Genomic DNA, 21,565 nt, shown 5'->3' on the forward strand with positions numbered 1-21,565 from the left:
TATTTTTCATCTCCATTCACACATGAGGAATTCTTTAAGGAAGGGGATGCCAGAAGTTTATCAAACTTGAACAAGGAGCTAAATGACTTTGTGATAACTGAAAGAAAAGTGGAGAAATTGTTGAGGATGGACATAAAATTGGCACCTGGGGCAGATGGATTTTATCCAGTTATATTAAGTGATGCAGCAAAGGAGGTAAGCAAACCCTTAGCCATAATTACGAGAGCATCCTTGGATTCAGGGGAAGTCCTTATTGACTGAAGATGTGCAAATATATCCCCAATTCATAAAGGGGGATCAAAAGGTGACATGAGTAATTACAGACCTATTAACTTAACATCTCTACAAGGGAAAATAATGGAATCACTGGTTAAAGAAGTAATACAGGACCATTTGGACATTCATACAATTATACTGCAATCACAGCATGGATTTGTCAAATGTCAGTCATGTCTAACTAATCTGATAGGTTACTTATAAATAAATAAATAAATTTTCTGTTTATACTCCGGGACAACCAAACGGTCAGAGGAGTTCACATGATGGATTGAATACAAGAAACAGTACCGTATTCAGCAGTCATGGGCTTGAACCCCGGTCACTCAAGGCACGTGTACTTATGCACCCGCGCACCTGACTACTAGGCTACGGCGGCCGTGAGCAAGGAACTGGATTCAAAAAATAATTTTGATATCATATACTTGGATTTCAGGAAGGCTTATGATACTGTTGCACATAAAAGCTGCTGTACAAACTGGAGTAATGTGGCATTAAGGCCAAGTATGGATAAAGGGATGGTTAAGTGAAAGAAGACAGAGAATGGTTATCAATGGGCACTGGTCTTCATGGACTAATGTTATCAGTGGAGTGCCCCAACATTCAGTGCTGAGTCCGTGTTGTTTTCAATATTTATAAATGATACCGATGAAGGTATATCAGGCTTAATGTCTAAGTTTGCAGATGACACAACAGTTGGCAGGATGGTTAACGACAGTCATCAGGGTGAGCTACTGCAACAAGATCTAGAAAAATTGGGCTGAGAAATGGCAGGTGATCTTTAACATTGACAAATGCAAGGTACTACACATGGGTAGCAGTAACCCCAAAGTAACCTATCAACTGTGTGGTACTACATCCAGTGTAGTGGAGAACGAAAAAGACCTGGGATAATTGTGGTCAGATATGAAATTCTCTGAGCAGTGCAGACATCCTGCCAGGACAGATCGTGGGGTTTTGTCAATGATATACAGAAATGTTACTAGCAGGGATAAGGAGGTGATTATCCCTTTGTATCTGGCCATGGTTAGGCCACATCTTGAGTACTGCATACAGGTCTGGAAGCCTGACTTTAGGAAGGATGTAAATCTGCTGGAATGGGTGCAGAGAACAACAACCAGCTTGGTGAAGGGAAGAAAAGGTTGTTCTTATATAGAAAGGCTTCAGTTCTACAAATTGCAGCATCTCAAGACCAGGAACCTGCTGGGAGATCTGACTGCAGTGTTTAAATCCTTGAATGCATTGAGTAAACTGAATTTTAATGGCATTCTTCCACTTGCTGAGACCACACACATGATGGGAAATAAATTCAAGTTGAGGAAGGATGCTTGCAGACTAGATGTGCAGAAGTTTGCCTTCAGCCAGCAGGTGGTTGATTGTTGGAACAGGCTTCCATCTGTTTTTGTGGAAGTGGATAGTTTAATAAATAAATTCGAAGGGAGAACTAGACAAATTCTTGGAAGATAAGAATGAATGAACCGTGTTTTTTTTTTTTGTTGTTGTTGTTGTTTTTTTTGGCTGATGCTATATAAGCTTGCTTTCTTGCATCATTGCCCCATACTACTACTACTACTACCTGCAAATCTAATTCAGTTATTTCTGGGAAAATTCCACATTTTTAAAACAGAGATTTTCACTGAAATTATTTTATAATGACTGATTAAAATGAAATTAATACTGTATATTTTCTCCATTCTGATATATTATGCTACTTCCAAAATGGACTTATAATATTTAAAATAAGATATAGGTTGAAAAGAGACATTATGCTTGCAATAATCATAAAAAAATGATTAACATCGATGTTATTTGTGAGGAATGATTTGAAATGGGAATCAAAAGTACCATCACTACACCATTAAGTCTTGTTAATATAGTACCTGCTGTACTTAATTAAACATACATTGTACTGAACGTTAAAAAAAGTGGAAATTGTATATACCTGATATAAAATTACAGTCCCATATAACATCCTTTTTTATGTAAGCAAAAAGAAATGTTCTTTCCATCAAATAACAGTGTATGATATTTCCATATACCTTAGTAATAATAACATTTGTAAATTTTCAGTTGCAAGTAACTATTTTTTTATCTCACAGCTTTCTGATATGCCACACACACACTGTATATGTGTGAAAATCCAAAGTAGAGTAACATAACCAAGTGATACCACATGCATAATTATTAACCACATGATGTAATAGTGAGAAAAGTTGGTAAAATTATTATACTTTTTTTTTTCTTTTTTTTTTTTTTTTAACAGTAAGGGAGCTGGAATACAAAATTAAAAGAAAAAGATCTATGAGATTATTCATTGAATTTTTTTATTTTGCAGAACAGAAATAACAAAACATAGTTGCTTGCACTTTAAATTAATTTTAGTGAGGCAGCATTATTTTTTGGAAAACAAAAAGACTAGTGTGAAAGTAAAGTTTTACATAGACATAATACACAAACTGAGAGGAAAGAGGATTCATAGTTCTGTTTGATCAGAATTGCTTTTCAAACACAAGGTATGTTGCATTTACTTGAGTTGACTGGAGTGATCAAAAGTGGAGAAAGTTGGATATATATAAAAAAGGAGAAGCTGAATTAATAGGGAAATAAGTCACTGAAATATTTAACTGCTGAATGGAGAACAATCAGCTTTGTTAAAAATAAAGCATTTTAAAAAGAGAAGCATTACACATTGTAAGCCTTTAACAAGGAGTAGAGAGGTTACTCAATAATGAAATAAAAGGATAATTTGAAATTAAAAATTTACTGCATGTGTTACAAGCAGTAAATTGGAATTTCAAAGAGAATAATTTTGGAACTTCAAAGAGAATTTATATACAACTGTTTAAAGTTTTAAAGTGTCTTTTTAAGATTTATGTCAAAATATTACAACAATAATTACAGTAACAAAGAGTGACTGTGACTAAGAATTATCTTGTAGGCAAAGGGAAGAAACTCTAATCTTTGATTATTTAATCCACAACTCAGTTTATAAGTAAAGGAGAAAATACAAGGTAAATTTGATGGAACTGGAATATTTCAACCAGAATGGTAAACTGCTGAGAAGATTCTTGTCTACTGTCTTGTAACAAAATACGGAGGGTTGATTCAGCCTTTTGATAACAATTTTGACATTAATCCTGATTGTGACGTACGGCAACAATGTAAATTTTTTTTTCGCACAGGCGCAGTCCCAAACCTTATGAACAGGTGCATCAGTTGTAAAAGTTGTTTTAATGTCGACATATGCCTCAGAAACTGGACCCGTGGTTGGAAGGTTACATAACTGTGTTTTCCGAAGGGTACAGTTATGCAAAAATTATAGATAGGTGCAAGTCGAAAAATTTTAGTGTATTGAAGTTTGGTATTCATAAGGTTTTGAATGGCAAAGGAAAATTCCGCAAAGCTGCTGAAAGTGGACGAAAAACACCAAAGAAACTGCAACCTGCTCCAACTCAAATGAGGGAGGTAGTACAAAAAGTGCAGTTGCTTGTTGTCAGTGAAAATCTAAAAACCCAAAGAGCTATAGCGTCAAGTGTAGGAACCTCCCAGTCAACCATCTGTCGCATAATCAATAAAAATTTACAACTGGAGAAGAAGCACAAGACCCACTTACACCACCTATGAGCAAGGCACATTGCAGAGCAGCGGGTCAATGCTAGAAAACTCTACGAAAAATATCTGGCAACTGAAATGTGGAAATTCGTAGCAACATTGAACAACTGCAACAAAATTCGGGCAATTTATTACAGTTCACAGGGTGACAAGGCCTTTTCAACATGGGTGCGTAAGTGCAAGGAAAGTTTTGGCTGAGGTTTTATGGTTGTAGCTGGTTTTGTTATAACAGCAAATTTGAGTTGTGTAGAGTTGCTAAAAATGTGAAAGTCAACTCAGTGTATTACCAGACTGAAGTTCTACAGCTGTTGTTTGAACATGAAATACCCACACTGTACGGTTCTGATGCTGAAAAGGTCTGGGTGCCAGGATAATGCGTCCAGCCACATGTCACGTTCCACCCACAATTTTTTTGCGGAGAATGGAAGCAGTGACAGGTATTCATTCAATCCTGTTTGAAGATATACCTGTTAAATCACCTGACGCCACACCCATGGATTTTTGTGCATTCGGACTTTTGAAAGGAGCTCTCAGAAACCGTCGCCCCAGAACTGTTGAAGGTTTGTGGAAAGTCTGCCAGCAGGAATGGGACAAGGTCGACTTGGCAGTTTTGCAGCGCACTTTACTTCAATGGAAACTGCGATGCCCTGCAATAGTCCATGAGCAGGGAAAACAAATAGAACACAACCAGTGGTCGTGGCATGGAATTTCGCAGTTTTAAAGGACTGTCAAAATTGTTATCAAAAGGCTGAATCCACCCTCCATACAAGCAGAATCTTCGATTACAACATCCCTTACTAGTGTCAGAACAAGAAAATTGAAACACTATCAACAGGATACAAATACAAACCAATCTGAAAAAATCTTAGCAATTTTTTTCACAATGAATTCATTTTTTTAATTCCTTCGACGTTTATATACAAAATGTAGACTATACACATATGGCAAAATTTGTGTTTTTAATATAAGGAAAATTCAGCTAAAACTCTTTCTGAGCATTCAAGAATACTGCATCATCCTATGCCATATACCTGTCAGCATAATAGACCAGTGTCGGTCAATGCTATATATGAGACCAGGTGACCAGCTACATGAGCTGTGAGAGATAATTAACACATAGATGCCACTACCATCCAAATGGGGACAGTGTAATGTTATACAGTTTTTGGTTACAGAAGCTGTCAGTTAGTGGGTATTCATCACAGGATGAAAGTAGTATATATGACAAGCCATACATTTCTAAAACAACTGTAGTGGACTGGTGTAAAAGTTCCATGGGGTTTGACAATCAATTGAGGATGTGCCATGACTTGGTCACTATGCCTATCACCACTGTGGAAGCAGCAATATGCTAATACAAGTTCCTATACATCAGTAGAGGTGTAGCACATTTTCCATCATTCAAGAGCATGAGTAGTGTGATCTAAGTGCCACCAGATGCCATGCATAATCTAAATATCAAAAGTAGCTGTGTATGGAGCTATTTCTCAAGTATTTGCAATACAAGAAAAACAAAAAATTATTTCTTGCAAAAGATTGTGGCTGGTAATAAAATGTGGATTTACTATGCTGAGCCAGAATCAAAGGGATCCAGGATGCAATGGGAATATCCATAATTTCTGTCAGCAGAGATAAAAATTCATGTCCAAACTGTCTGCTGATCTTATTCATCAATCATGAGGATCCTGTTTCTGGATTTTAGGAAACTGCAACCAATGTCCAGTGATGTTGTTTGTTTATTTGGTTTTTAGGAGCATTAGCAGCTAAGGCCATATTGCTCCGGAGAAATGCGGTGGTCATTCCCTGACCTTTCTGCATCCTTCGTATTTGGTGGCCACGGGCTCGAACCTCGGTCCAATCAAGAAGCGTGCGCTACGCACTGCTGCTCCTGCCCACCTGGCTACGGAGGCGGCAATGTCCAGTGATATGAAGAAGCACACATGCTCACAGAGCAAACCATCCTCCTTTACAGCAATGCTTGTCAACACATAACGAACCAATCAAGAATACATTCTTAATGTGGAATACATGAAGTGCTACATAAGTCTCCCTTAGGTATTTAATTAGGTTTATTAAATTGGGTTTATAAAAAAACAAGCATTTCCATAAAGAAGGATGGTTTGCCCTGAGGTTACACTCTATGCTATAGATTACCCTTACCCCACACGTGCACACTTCAATTTCAATATCTTTAGACATCTGAAGAAATTACATTAAAAGTATCAGTGTTAAGATGTTAATCAGTCTTAAGCTGCTTAACACTAGCAGCACTATAAAATAACATACCCACTAACAATATACAGTAATTCCTCGCTTAGCACAGCTTCAAACAGCATGGGTTTCACTATAACACAGTTTTCAATTAAGTTAAGTCGAAAATTTATTGTAGATATTAAAACTCATTCAATAGCCTAGACAGGTACTATACATATATGCTGCGGTGCTAACTCTATTGTCTACCATGCACATGTGACAATAGCTCCCTTCAAGCAGTCAGCTGCAATGTGCAACAGTGTTCAGTATTCTTAATTCCATCCTGACTAGACGACATGATAGTTTTTCAAACCTTTCATTTCAAAAGTTATTTTTTACCCCTTTAAATACGATCAAAAATATATCTGCATCTTGGCTAGAAATCACTGCCAACAACATGCATTTGTTTGGCAGCATGTGTTGTCCCATTTGATACATGATTTCACTGGTTTTGAATCGCAAGTTTAGATAATTTCAGAAGACATTGTGAAGGTCGGAAAAGACTTTGGATTCGAAACGTTGGACACTGCCAATGTAAGTGACTGCACTGACTGACATGCAAATGACTTAGATGATGCAACTCTCCTTGAAATTGATGAGCAAACTGCATATGCAGAAGAGGAAAACAATTCTGAAGTGGATAACATTGAAGTGCCACCAAAACAATTTTCAACAGAAGAACTGGAGAAAGTTTTTCAGGGGGGAAGGGGGTTGACATGGCCTGCAAGGCGATTATGAATGGAGATCCGAATGTTGAATGTAGCATCATGATACAGCAAATTTTACAAGATGGGATTCGATGCTACAAACATTTGTACGCCGAGAAAAAGAAGAGACAGCTTCACCAGACTTTATTATTAAAATACCTAAATAAACTGCTTTTTTAAAGCTTTTTTCTCATCTCTCATGATGTTACCTTTTCATTAATAAAATTTTTGCAATATTTTTTTAAATTTCAAATCCTTTTAATTGGCTATCAAGTGCAAATTGTTTATAGATTTATTATAATTTGTTTGTAGACTGTTTCTCTGGTATGCATTAAATTAAAACCCATTATAATTATACCTCAATTAGCATGGTTTGACATAACAGGAATAGTTTCGGTACCAATTATCAGTGTTGTGCAGGGTATTGCTGTAACTAATATTCTTAATTCTCATTTTGCAGAATCTAATAATAAACTTTCTTTACCACCAAAACCAAAATTTTAAGTTCAGGCCAATGCATCTGCGGTGATATCTGTACAGCTATAGAATCTGATCCATCCTCTTTCTCTCCCATTTTCCATTGAACAAAACCTCCATACATACTTCTGCACGCACTGCCAGAACCCTGCCTAAAAATAAGAAAAGAATATATATTTCCAAGGTATAATTCACCAAAATATTATAAATGTAGTCAATATATGTTAAGCACATGCTTCTTTTCATATAAAATGTAATTACACTCTTATCCAAAAATGTATATTATAACTAAATATGCCTCTTGCTCTGGGATCAATAGTATAGGAAGTATGAATATTGTTCTCCACCGGAGGAACGGAAATAGTAAATAATATAATGAAATTGCAGGTACAAACAAAGATAGAAACCTTTAATAGAAACTACAGGTACAAATTAAGTGCTGATCTTTACTAAACTAAAACTTAAACCTAAAACTTTTACTAAACTTAAACTAAATTAATAGAATAAATTAAATTAAACAAAATAAAGCAAAGTAGCTTTTGAATCTGAGGGACTCTTCATCAGCTTGAACATAAATGTTAGTATGAAACAAAGAATGCCAGGGTGTGGCCATGTAAGCCAAACAAGGCGTGACACAAGTGCAAGCAACAGTAGGGACAATCACTGGTTAGAACTAGATGCTTGTAGCTGCAAATGCAGGGCTTGCACATGGGGTACACACCGTTTATCACATTGCAGGATAACCTCCTCCATGATGGATGTATGCTCTGTTGCAGTTAAAAGTACTATGACAACTGGATATATGGAGTGATTCGAGCCATACTCGTTGATGGCAATTGTGTGAGTGGTCAACAATTTCGATATCACAGCGTGGGTCAAGGTCATGTTGAGAAGACCAATAGTGCTCTGCAACTGCAGAGTGCTTGGAATTGGCAGATCAGATGGTCCTCTCATGTTTAGTGATCTGGCCTTGGAGCCTCCTGGCAGATTCCCCGATGTAGCGACTACTGCAGTCACAACAGGCAATGCAATATACTGAGCTGCTATGTAACAAGGAGGAGATGGGCGTTTTTACCCTCGAGAAAAGGGATCACAGTTTTTTGCTGGGAAGCTGTAAATATTTTATCCAGTGAGCACGTAGAATCTTTAGAGAGGCGTTGTTAGATGCCAGGGTAATAAGGGATAAAGGCACTCAAGATCATGTCATCATTGTGGGAGGCTCTGGGGTGTGCGACAAAAAAACATGTTAATATGCTGTAATTCATAAATTATTAACTGCCACATTGAGGTGGAGAAGGGAGACAAAAAAAGAAGAAATAGAACCATTTATAAATTGCTTGTGCTAATGAACAATACCCCCTTCCAAAAAAAAAAAAAAATATATTCTTGCATTTGTCTTAACTGTTAAAATAGTTATTTGTGTTAAAAAAGTGATTTACAATGACACTAATTAGAAACTAAGTATGAGTTAGCAATTTGGGGGGGGAGCATGGGAAAGAATCCTGCCTTCCCTAAAGAATTTTTTTTTTTCCCCCAAAACTTCCAACTCACAAAACAATATTTATTTACTGTAATTATCTAGTTGCTGTTTCTTGAAGTGAAAAACAAACCATGGGACCACATGGTCAAGAGTTCACAAGATAGAGAGAATACAAGAAACAACACCGTTATTAATCATGCAAATCTGAACCACAGTCACTCAAAGCACATGTACTTATGTACCCTTCAGAATCACATTTTGGCAATGTTTCAATAGAAGTCCCAGAGACTTTTCTTCCAAACTAATAACAAATAACTAATGTATATATAATAATATGATTTTCAAAAATTTAAATAAAAATGAATGAAAATCAAAAAGCCCTTGTTTAGAATGAAGAGTAATTCAGTATTCATTGTGCTAATGGTGATGTAACCACTTGCAAATTTGTTATACCATATACAGGTGCAATAAAATTATCACAGATCTGCTAATTTTCCAAATGAAATCACCTCAACAATAAAAATGTTAGAGAACATGGATGATTTGCTATCTCTCTTATAGTGGAGAAATAAAAAATATTTTTTTTATTTCTCCACATAACTCTCACATAAGTTACATTAATTTTTAATTTAAGCATCACAACTGTATTGAAAATAGTGTGCTTTTGAAAGAAATAAATGTGACTCGGTTCTGAACTTCTGCTTATACTTTTACTTCTTTTTAGTTGATAATGAAAGCAAATTATGATTTCCAGAAATTAAGAATTTCTGCCTTGGACAGAACCAAAGATGATGGATGTGTGTGAAAATTTGTTATTAAGTAGATTATCTGACTAGATTAAATTTATTAAGTAAATTATATTTAAGAAACTATACTGACTTAATATTAAAAACTCATATTTTTATGTTGGCAATAAAAGCATTAATATCTACAAAAATAAAATATTTACCTTGCTATGACTGAAAGGTCTCCTTCTAACTCATATAGCTTTCCAAGTGCATATACTATGGGTCAACAAAAAATCAATAAATTAGTAATACAATTAATAATTGTAAAATAATTAAATAGATAAAATGGTATAAGGACAGCCCACTCACAAATATATTAATGAACAGTTTGTTTGCAGCTATTGAGCTCTGTTCAATAGCTGCAAACAAACCATGGGACCACACGGTCAAGGGTTCACAAGGTAGAGAGAATACAAGAAACAGCACCATTATTAATCACACAGATTTGAACCATAGTCACTCAAAGCACATGTACTTATTTATCCTCACACCCTCCAGAACCACATTTTGGCAATGTTTCAATAGTAGTCACAGAGACTTTTCTTCCAAATTAATGATAAATAACTAATGTATATCATACACTGCAGTAGGTAAATTATAAGTGTTGTCGTGAAATGCAATCAAGTGTTTTTAAAGTTCTTTTCTTTGGTTATTTATTAATATTGTGTTATTGTTTTCATTCTGTTCAATTACATTGTATTGGATAATGCAAAATATTTGTTTCATAACTTGATTGAGGTTGACTATAGCACACCATTCCAACTTAAGAGAATCAACTACCGCTGCAGTCACATCAGTCAGCATATTAAAAGTAACTTAATCTCCTTTCACAAACAAATTCTTTTTAAAAAAAAGCACACCTGCATATTTAAACTAACCTAACTTTCTTTTAAAAAGAAACAACCACAATATACAGAAAACTACTCAACAACTTGTAACAACGATGGTGTGCCACCCCATTCATTAATGCTACTTACAAAAAACAAACATTGAAATTAAGATATTTTTCTTTATAAAAAAATAACAGATATGTAAACATATCCCACAAAACATGACAAACCACATTGTAATAAACAAAGTCCAGATATATTTTTTCATTTAATTTTATTATTAGTAGTGGCACATGATGCAAGAAAGGAAGAGCTTATATAGCATCAGCCAAAAAAATTTTAAAAAATAAAACCTCCAACATATCTATTTATTCATCCCCTCCATTGATTTGTTTACTTCTTTGAATTTATTCAAACTGCCCACTTTCGCAACAATAGATGGAAGTTTGTTTCAACAATCAACCACCTGCTGGCTGAAAGCAAATCTCTGCACATCTATCCTGCAACCATCCTCCCTCAATTTAAATTTATGCCCCCTCATACTTGCAGTCTCAGCACGAGGAAGAATGCCATTGGCATAAAATATGAAATCATTTTAACTTGAAAGAAATACTCACTGTGTTTGGTATATGAATAAAGAAATACATTAATAAAAATTACATCAATACATCAAAGAAATACATTAATAAAAGTACTACTGGCCTGAAAGCAAGTAATATATAACACAGCATGCACAAACAAAAACATTAAGAACATTACTCACCTAAACATGCATAACCAGCAGCTGAAGATGCAAGGCCAGCAGCAGTAGGAAAATTGTTATGAGAACAAATATGAATATGCCAGTCCAAGTCTGTTCTCTCTCCATTCTGTTTTCTAGCCTTCTCTTTAACTGTAAAAGTGCAAAGCTTGAATTTAATATATACACACACAAGGTTTCACTTAATGCTATTTCAAAGTAATGTTCTTTAAGAATAACATGCACAGGCTTTGATTAATATTGCTGCTGTTATCAAGTTACATTGTTTCTTTCATAGCAGGGCTCACCAAATTCAAATTTTCATCTGAGGCTCTCAGAAATAATAAACATAAAAAACAAGCAATATAATGAAATAACACAGTTAAAATTTTCTCTGTGATGAAATAAACATTAAATGAGTGTTTATTTAAGTTTTTGCTGTTTTATTACAATTGCAATTTTTGCTGTAACACCCGAACAGTCACACTTGCTGCCCTGCCTGTACATATAATAATACAATTTTTTCCAATCAAAAGATTTATAGGCAGTCCTCAACCTATATCACTAACAAATTGCCACCATTGTTGTGGCAGTGTGACACAGTAGGCAGTTGGACTTGCAGTTATTATTATTATATTTCATTAAACTACAAATATATCACTAATACAGGTAAAATAAGAATAAACTTTACATACATAAAACTCATTTAAAAAATCAACTGTAATGTTATTAAACACAAAAAGAATTAAGTATTTTTAAAAATATACTTATAGCAGTTGAACCGTTATGAAATATTAATGGCTCAATTCTGATTCCAGTTCAACATATAAAGAAACATAATAATATCATATACAAAAAGAACACAAAGAAATATAATGCAGCCAAGTGCCTTCAATGTTTAACATCTGCATATGTATATATTTTTTTAATGATTTTTAAGCATTTTTGATCTATTTCATGCTTAAAAATAGCTGGATATCCCATGTGATAGTATTGTGAATAAATGTGGTAGAAAAGGCTATTAAAAAATAAATGTGAATAAATGTGGTAGAAAAGGCTATTAAAAAATAAATGTGAATAAATGTGGTAGAAAAGGCTATTAGAAAAGGCTTTGTTTTTAAAGACATTAAAAACAAAGGGACCATTAAATACATTAAAAACAAAGAGAAAAGCGATTGTATGGTTAATAAACAAGTTGAAGACACCAAAAGAGTACTGGTAAACCCTGTACAATCAACTTGCAGTTAATAACAAATATTATACAAAGTTTTATTTTCATGTTGCCAAATGGAGTTTAGACACAAGTACATATATCCTTGAGCATGTGTGTGTGTGTGTGTGTGTGTGTGTGTGTGAGAGAGAGAGAGAGAGAGAGAGAGAGAGAGAGAGAGAGAGAGAGAGAGAGAGAGAGAGAGAGATTTATTTAAAATATAAGAGCTTAATTTATTAATAATTAAAATTTTATTCGCTTTAAATATTATAATTTTAACATTTTAATGTTATTCCATAATTTTAGCATTGTATTATTTTAATAATTATAATTTCATTTTAAATTAAATAATTTTATTAGCTATAATTAAAATTTATTAATATGAATTAACCAAGAAAACTCCTGGGACATGAAACAAAGCTTTAGCTATCATGAACTGCAGCAGTGGCACTCATCAGTCAGCCAATTAGAAGCAGTCGGAATGGACTCCCAGGATACCCCCTCCCCACCCAGGTGATCAGCAAGACTGGCAGAAAAGTGTGAGCTTCCTCCCATTAATTCTCACACATCTTACAATACAAGACAACAGAACTAAATTCTAGCCCTCATCACATGACCAGCACAAACTCTCAGGATTCCCTACAGCTCTTATTTCTTTAATTCACTGTGTTCTTTGTGCCTTAACAGGATATAATCATAATGCCTTCATAGTGCAGTATTCTAATGTTTAACTGTTAATTAATTTTATATATTTTACTCCAAATTGTCTGGTCAGTTAAATATATTGCTAAGTATTAAATTAGTGAGTACTGTAAAGAATCAAGGTTATTCCATTCTTAATTATTTGTGAATACTTAGTACTTAAAGTCTAAACTATGAAAAACAACGCAGTGTAGTATGTTTATTTACGAAATTAAAATTTATTACTTACCTTCCCTAAGGCAGTTCTTTAGACGTTGATTATCAAAGTTTTGTTCTCTGTAAAACATTAACCACTGTAATTTTCTAGGTTTAAAGTATAAATTGATATACTATTATTTCACACCATACACTCATTTTACTCACTTTGCATTTACATTATTTTACGCTATAAAAATAGCAGTGAAATCACCATAATATTTCCATAATAAAACTATGAAAGTAACATAAATGACATCAATTTAATTGTATCTCATATTGACTATTCCTTCACAACGAGTTACCATGTATTTCACTACTTCGAATAAGTAACGCTTCACCAATAGAGAAGACTAGTTACTTATTCTCAGGGGATACCACCAACTAAATGGCACTGTTTCAAAACAAGTTGGCCAATCATTGGTGAGTAGGTAGGTACCCCAGTGTTGCAATCATGCCAACCCAGTTGTGAAGTATATATCTCATATAATTACTTATAGAGAATAAGTAACAATAGTCTCTATAGGTGAAGCGTTACTTATTCGAAGTGGTGCAATACATGAAGGAATTGTCACAATACGAGATACAATTAAATTGATGCCATTTATACTACTTTCATAGATTCACCATAAGCTACTTTTAACATTTCATATGCTTTGGCTGATGTCCTGAGATAGAATGTTGTTGTGTTCGGATTTAACGACACAGGCTGTTAGGGCCATATTGTGTCTTTCTACTTGAGATAGAAATAAAATACAGGAGCAGTATACTTTTCCTTGCATGCCACATCCATTGTTATGTAGGCAAAACTGAACAGGCATAAACTTGACCAACTGCCAAGGTCACACCATATGCACAATTCAACTTCCCAGTTGTTATGTGATGCAGCTTGGTTTGGTCTTAAATTATGAAGCTCAGCTAGAAATTAGCATTAGCATGGGGCACATGATGTAAGAAAGCAAGCTTATATAGCATCGGCCAAAAAACACACCCACACCCACCCACCCACCCACCCACACACACACACACACACACACACACCCTTCTCATTTCACTCATCCACCCCCACTCCAAATGTTTGTCCAGTTCTGCCTTGAATCTGTTTAAGCTATCAACTTCTACGACAGATAGAAGTTTGTTCCGGCAATCAACCACCCGCTGGCTAAAGCCAAACTTCCACACATCTATCCTACAGCTGTCTTTCCTCAATTTGAATTTATGCTATCTCGGGTGATTATTCTGAGCAAGAGGAAGAATCCCATCAGCATTGAGCATGCTCAAACCATTCAAGGCTTTATACACCTCAATCAGATCACCTTGCAGGTGCCTAGTCTTGGATAGGAAGCAGTATGGTTGTTTGTGAAAAATTATGACTATTCTTTACTGAACAGTCCTCATAGAAACAGAAACAAATACATCTCATATATTAATCTGATACTGTGTCATAGAATTCACTGCTTCATATAGCAAATTGCAAATTTTAGTGTCAGGCAGTACACCATTCAATTCATTTCAGGAATTCTTTCAGATTAAAAAAAAAACAAAATATCTACAAGTACCATGTTGCATAATTATCAAAATCTTTCAGAACTCTATGCATACATAAAGACCACTACATCAGTGGTCTCGCACCCTTATTTTACTTAAAAGGACTAGTGCGCACCTCGGAATAAAAAATTAAATATATAAGTTTAATACATTTTTTTTATTTATAAATCATTTACATGGAAGGCATTATATCTAAAATCACATATATAAAATCATTTGTTTGATTGTTTGCTTGATCTACATTTGTTCAGTAAGTTAAACAAGAATGGAAGATATACTCTGAGCCCGAAGCAAGCATGTGGCTGCTTTGTTTCAGACATGGGCGAAACCGACTGCATGATTAAATAAAGCTGTGCGATCAAACAAAGCCACATATTGAATTATTAAAAAAACATTTATTTATCATTTTTATTTTCGATTATGTTTAAAAAAACTAAAGTTTTCATAATTAATTAATATTGATTTATTGTGGATTATCTTGCGCAACCAACTTTGGAGACCACTGCACAACATCACTCTAATATATTTGAACAATTCAATAATTCAATTAGGTAATATGAGCAATATTATAACAAAAAAACAACTGATTTTATGTTTAACTTTGCATCAGGTGTGTGTGTAATTATGTCAATAAATGATAACTGACAATTATTTCATAAAAGATGAAAGAGAAAGTACTCCTATAACAAAATCAAATACAAATTTTTTTACACTGACATAAAGATTTATATCATTCAGTTTAAGAAATGTAATCTGAGCTGTAATGTCCTGTAAATGCATCCAAGGATAACTGAAACTCTACTGTTTAAGTTAAAAACATGTTAATGTAGGGGTGGGAATATCTGAAGTTTTAACATCTTGAAATTATAATGATGTATATTCACACACATAAATACTCATAAAATAATAAAACAATTTAATATTGATATGATGTGTATTATCAATATCAAAATTAATATAAATTTTCATCCTAATTAAAACATTTACTTCTTTAGCTTGGCTAAAAGACTTTACTTACTTTCCATTCAACCACATAAGATCTTCTGTATAAGAAGGACTAATAGCAATGGTTGTTTCAGCACACATCTGAAAATCACCATAAATATAATATTCTAATATTACCTAAGAACAATATAAAATATCATATACTATAAATAATAATAAAATGTTTTAGATGGCAAATTATTATCCATAAAACAAAAGATAAATTTATTACAAGCTATTATAAACAATGTCTAGAAGAAATCTAATTGCTACTCATTAGCAACTGTGCAGTGGAATGCACAATTAAAGTTGGCACTGATCTTAGATGTGCAAGGGAGAGGGATGTGCCATGAACATGTTCCATATATTATGCTCCAATATAATGCCAATGATATTTTAGCAGTGAATACAAGTCTGTTTTCAACCAGTTTTGGTAGCCTCCTTAACCCCAGTTCTTGTGCCACTGCTGTTATCCACTGTGGAGGAGGAATATTTAATTTGTGGGTGGCCCATTTTACCAACCAATATTCCATTATATAAAATGTGCCTCACACCCAGATTTCACTATAGAGGAATGTGGTTGTGTATTTGTGAGATAGCAAGCACGGGCTCACAGATGTGGAGGAGTTGGCACTTTGCTAACCAGTACATCCGACAGAATATTTAGTAATGTTTTTTCAATATGATTGTAAAATCTTAACTTGAGGTCGAAGACTTTGGCAAAGTCTGTGTTCATGAGCACATATAATATGGGCTCTTCCAGTAATAGTTACGTCTTGTGTTGGATCATTTTTAAGTGAGAAGATAATCTGGACTGATTTAGATACACTGATGCAGAACCTTTTTTTTTTTTTTTTTATGAAAACCCCAAACACGAAAGGTATCAGAACCTATAGTACTTAGTACCGTGCATGGGTTGAAGGAGAAGTATGGGGGGAGGGGGGGTGCTGGAAACTTTGCTCTAGAGACTAAACATGGGTTTCACCACTTCAAGCCTCCAATAAGTAAAGTGGTGGTATTTCACCAGTTGATGAAAGTCATCTACCACCTAAAAGAACCTGAAGCATTTGAGATAGTTTTAGGTTGCTGAAATCTGCAATGATGTTATCGTTGATATCTGTCACCTTGTCTTCTGTCTTGATTCGGGTTAGTATGTTTAAATTATTGGCATACATATGACATTGGACCTATTTTCAATGAAAGGTACCCCTGTGGTAAAAGTTCTTCAGATCAAACAATCATTAGCCTGGAGGATTACAGCTCTGTTGCAAAGAAGGGCACTGATGAACTACAACACATCCTCATGGATTACAAAATATTGTCCCAAAAGGGTGAAGAGCATTGGGATTTTTTTTTTTTTTTTTTTTTTGATTTGGTAGTTGTTGGCGCATCGGCTTCTGTGGCCATATTGCACCTCCCAAGGTTTTTGCAGTACTTTGATCCAAGCCCGAGGCGGGAATCGAACCCGCGACCTTTGGGTTGCCGGGCAGGTACTTTACCCACTCGGCTAGCCCGGTCGGCCAGCAGCATTGGGATGTGGATGGTATCAAAGGCTGCTTGCTGGTCAAGGTAGAGATGATGGCCATCTCAACATTATCCTCAAAAGCTTGAAGAATGGCAGATGTAGTGGCAGCTAGGTTGATGATGGTAGATCTGCCAGAGACTGCATAATGTATCTGTGGAGGGAGGTGTGGAAGAATTTGGCATGTTAGGATGGAAGCAAGACTTTCTCCAAAGGCTTTAGGAGACTTGAAGAGCAGGCCATTGGTCAGTATTGGCTGCTTAAGATTTTTGGATGAGCTTTACTATGTAGCAATTCCACAGAGGGGGAAAGTAATGCTGGGAGAGGATTTTATTAAATATTGTGGTTATGGTATCAGCAAGATTAGGGTTAGTATATTTAAATTATATTGGCTAAGACATTTTAGCATAAATTGGGGAATCTTATTATCCCCATTGTAGTAGTTGGGCGGTAAAGCATTAATTGCAGTGGTTAGCTGCTGCTTGGCTAACCTCACTGTAGTTAATGGGCCTTCAAATGAACGTTCTCATGAAGTTGTAGCTGATTGGAGGCCTCCAGCTGGCTGGAGAATTCAGCTATGTAGTCCATCCACTAGTCAAGATAAATTTTTAGGGGTGTTGCTAGTGCGTGGGAATTATACATATGTTTACCTTTCTCAAAGATTGCTTCTAGATGCTTCTTTATGGTTGCAGCTTTTGCCTATTGAAGATGGCTCTGACGTGTAAGAAGGCAATTCTATTTTGCATGCTACCAGATTGTTTCCACTTAGTGTGAGAAGTTGTTTGGTATAGAAACTACTGTTAATTGATGGGGTCACCAGACTTTAGAATATGCAGGGAGGTGATTTTCTTGGGGGCAGCATACTTGAAAACTGTTTGGATCCATTTAATCAGGAGATTTATTGCTGGGATGGGATCACAACACTGAATACAGTCCCACAGAATAGCTGAGGCAGCTTCAAAACAGCGTGAAGGTTTCAGGTATTTAGGTCCTGTGATGATTTTTACTACCTTTTGATTGGGCTTATTGAAGCTAGGCACGGGTATGCTGAAACGAATGATCACGTCATGATCAGACTGGAATTGCTCTTCAGCACATTCCTCAACAAAACCTGTAAAGGGAGCAAATACCATATAAAGTAAGTGGGGGTCCTCTTGTTGGTTGATGGTTGACAAGGATCATATTTAGTTTTTAAGAAGGCTTTCAATTTTTTTACTGAGGTGATCAAATGTGGGTGGAAGATTGAACTCCCCATAGCTGATATAGTAGGCTGATGTGTAGAGGCAGTTGGTGAGTCAGCTGATCAGCTCATCTATCACCTCCAGATTTGGGACAGGTAGCACATAGATGGAAGCAATGTCCACTAAGGAATCATGGCATTTTAAGGTAACAAGTAAAACATCAAACCGTTGTGTGCTACAATCAGCATATCAGATAAAGGAGAAGTGCTCAGAGTTGAAGAGGATGGTGGCATTGCCTCCTTTGTGATCTTATGGAGGCACAGTATAACTGGAAACCTGCTAGGACTGCAAGAGGGAAAGATTCTTGGTCTTTCTCTAACCATACCTCTGAGATGCATATAACCTCAAGGGTGTTTAAGAGGAGAAGCTGTTCAGTTGTGTACAGTTCATTGCACATTGGCCTAGCATTCTGAAAGAAGAATCTGTAGGTTTAAGTCATTTTCACTATTGTATACATTGGTGGAGGCATGATTCTTGGTGCAGGCTGAGAAGAGCACAGGTACCCTTTGATAGCTACTGTAGTTCTGACTTTTGTAGTTATTGTACACAATTGGTATTAATGATACTAAGAACAAACTTGTGGGCTGGTCACTTACATAATATCAGATGTTTTTCTAGATTTACAAGATGACTGTTTTCTATAGCAGCATGTTAGAGAGGAAACAAGAGAAAGCATTGCTCTTGATCTGATTATCAGCAGTGATTCCACATGCATTGAGAACCTCCAGGTAAACAAACTACTAAGTGGCAATGATCATAATATATTGTATTAATGCAAGATTTATTTAAAGATGTAACTGATGTCAAATGTAACTGATGTCAGATGGTAAAGGGAAGGGGTTTTGTTCTTATAAAGGTGACTACAATGGTCTTAGCAGTTTTTAAAATTCCTTTCAGTGGGACCAACTCATGATGTTACTAGCAACAAATTCTAATTGGGAGGCATTCAGGGAAGTAATCATAGATGCTACTCAGCAGAGCTGTGCCAACCAGGTGGTGCAAGTGGTGTACTGAACCAGGACAGCAATGACTAAGGGGTGGCAAAGACTAAGAGGTGATAAAGACCAATGTTCTGTAAACACTAAAACAGATTGCAAAGACTAAGGAGACTAAAAGTTCAATGTATCAAAGAATGCGTTTTTTTGTATTTTACATTAATAAATAATGAATTTTAAATTTAAAACTTTTTTTTTTCAATATTTCTCAGATGCCTGATGGAAGGAAATGACGCCCTAGTTATGAATACAGAAAAAAAAAAAATAAGTGACCAAATAAAAAAAGCAAATTTTTTTATTTGGATTTTTTTGGAATTATACAGGAACTTTAATTTTTTTTTCCAGTAGTACTAAATGGTGAGCAATATTAAAAACAAAGTTCCAAATCTTTTGCTGAAATCTTTGTCAGACATGCATTGGGAAAGTCAAATTTATGCTATAAATCTCATATACAATCTACAACATATTGATGATGCTCTTTATGAAATATATTCAGATTGTGATAATAAATTCGATTTAAAAAGAAAACATCAGTCTCAGTCAAATAAAATTAGATCTTTTAAATTTCATGTGCTCTACTATTATTTGGTTTGACCTTTTATCTAATGTAAATTTTGTAAGCAAATTATTACAAAATACACAATCATATATATACACATCACTAATGTATTTAAAAAAATTACAGGAAACGGGTATAAACTTTAGAATAGATGAGCATTTCGTATGTGTACTTGAAAATCCAGCAAAAATTGCTAACTGATTAGACATTGACATGATTTTCCAAAAGATAACTTAAGAATGGGAAGGAAACATAAAAAATTATTTGATTATGAATCTGGAGATGAATGTGTGGCAACACCAAAAGATAATTTTAAAACAAACTTCTTTTTTGCCATTTTAGATACTACAAGAAATGAAATATATGAGTGTTTTGAACAGCTCGAGGTTTATAATAACAATTTTAATTTTTTTACAATATTTTAGCGAGCTAAGTAAAATGCCAAAAGGTGAAATTTTAAAACATTGTTCAGATTTAGAATTACAGTTTTCAGATGCCACCAATGAGGAATGTCCAAAAGATATTGCTGCTGTTGATCTTGCAAATTAAATACAAATTTTTCTAAATTTAATGTCCATGAATCTCCACAAGAAATTTTAAGTTTTGTATTCAAAAATAATTTAACCACTCTGCTTCCTAATCAGAGCCAACCAGTAAACCTCACAATTTTAGTTGCACATGCTCCAACATCAACATCCACAGATGATGATATGGATGTTTATCATGAAAATCTCCAAGAAACGCTGGATCTGGTCCCAAAAAAGGCCATTTTTATACTCTTGGGCAATTTCAATGCAAGACATTCCTTAGTCCGGAATGTGGTAGGCATGACAGTTTCTTCGAGTCTGGAATGTGGTAGGTTTGGTCTTGGCACTAGAAATGAATGTGGAGAAAGTTTAATTGAATTTTGTCATATGTAACACCTGCTTTCAGCACACCTGACAAGACTCTACACATGGAAATCTCCTGATTATAAAACAAGGAATCAGATTGGAAACCTTATTCAGCAAAGGTGGCATTCTAGTATAATCACAGCAAAGAAACTTCCTGGAGCAGATTGTGGCAATGATCATCAGCTACTCCACGTCATTCTCAAACTGAAGCTGATAAAGATCATGAATAGTTTTTCCCTAGACAACTGGATGTAGAAAATATTCCAAACGATTATATACTTGAAACAGGCAATGGTTTTCAAACTCTATTAGAATTGGTTGATGATGATATGCTGCCTGAGGAAATGTGGGAAAATACAAAAAGCATTATTAAGGATTCAGCAAATAGATACATTAGATAGAGGTCAAAGATCAGGAAGCCATGGATTACAGAAGTCACTTTTAAACTTATTGAGCAGAGAAGAATTGCGAAAGCCCAGGGTGTACATGGACACGAAAAGTATCAGGAACTGATGAAATGCTGTTTAAGCCAGGACAAACAAGATTATATCAAT

The 21,565-nt window shown here is 34.9% G+C and overlaps 1 protein-coding gene across 3 annotated transcripts in view; it reads right to left on the reverse strand.

Moving 5' to 3' along the window:
- Mvd (mevalonate diphosphate decarboxylase) overlaps window positions 1-21,565 on the reverse strand; it is a 73,574-nt gene that overhangs the window by 24,741 nt on the left and 27,268 nt on the right. For all 3 annotated transcript variants that reach the window (XM_090383853.1, XM_090383854.1, XM_090383855.1), the window contains exons 3-7: window positions 15,836-15,903; window positions 13,304-13,350; window positions 11,187-11,315; window positions 9,755-9,809; window positions 7,333-7,477 (exon numbers count right to left, since the gene is read on the reverse strand). In XM_090383853.1, the coding sequence (XP_090239979.1) occupies window positions 7,333-7,477; window positions 9,755-9,809; window positions 11,187-11,315; window positions 13,304-13,350; window positions 15,836-15,903 (444 nt within the window). The remainder of the gene's footprint in view (window positions 1-7,332; window positions 7,478-9,754; window positions 9,810-11,186; window positions 11,316-13,303; window positions 13,351-15,835; window positions 15,904-21,565) is intronic.

Source organism: Mastigoproctus giganteus, chromosome 10 (genome assembly GCF_048544385.1).
Source record: "Mastigoproctus giganteus isolate SK-2022 chromosome 10, ASM4854438v1, whole genome shotgun sequence".
Taxonomy (NCBI): Eukaryota; Metazoa; Arthropoda; class Arachnida; order Uropygi; family Thelyphonidae; genus Mastigoproctus; species Mastigoproctus giganteus.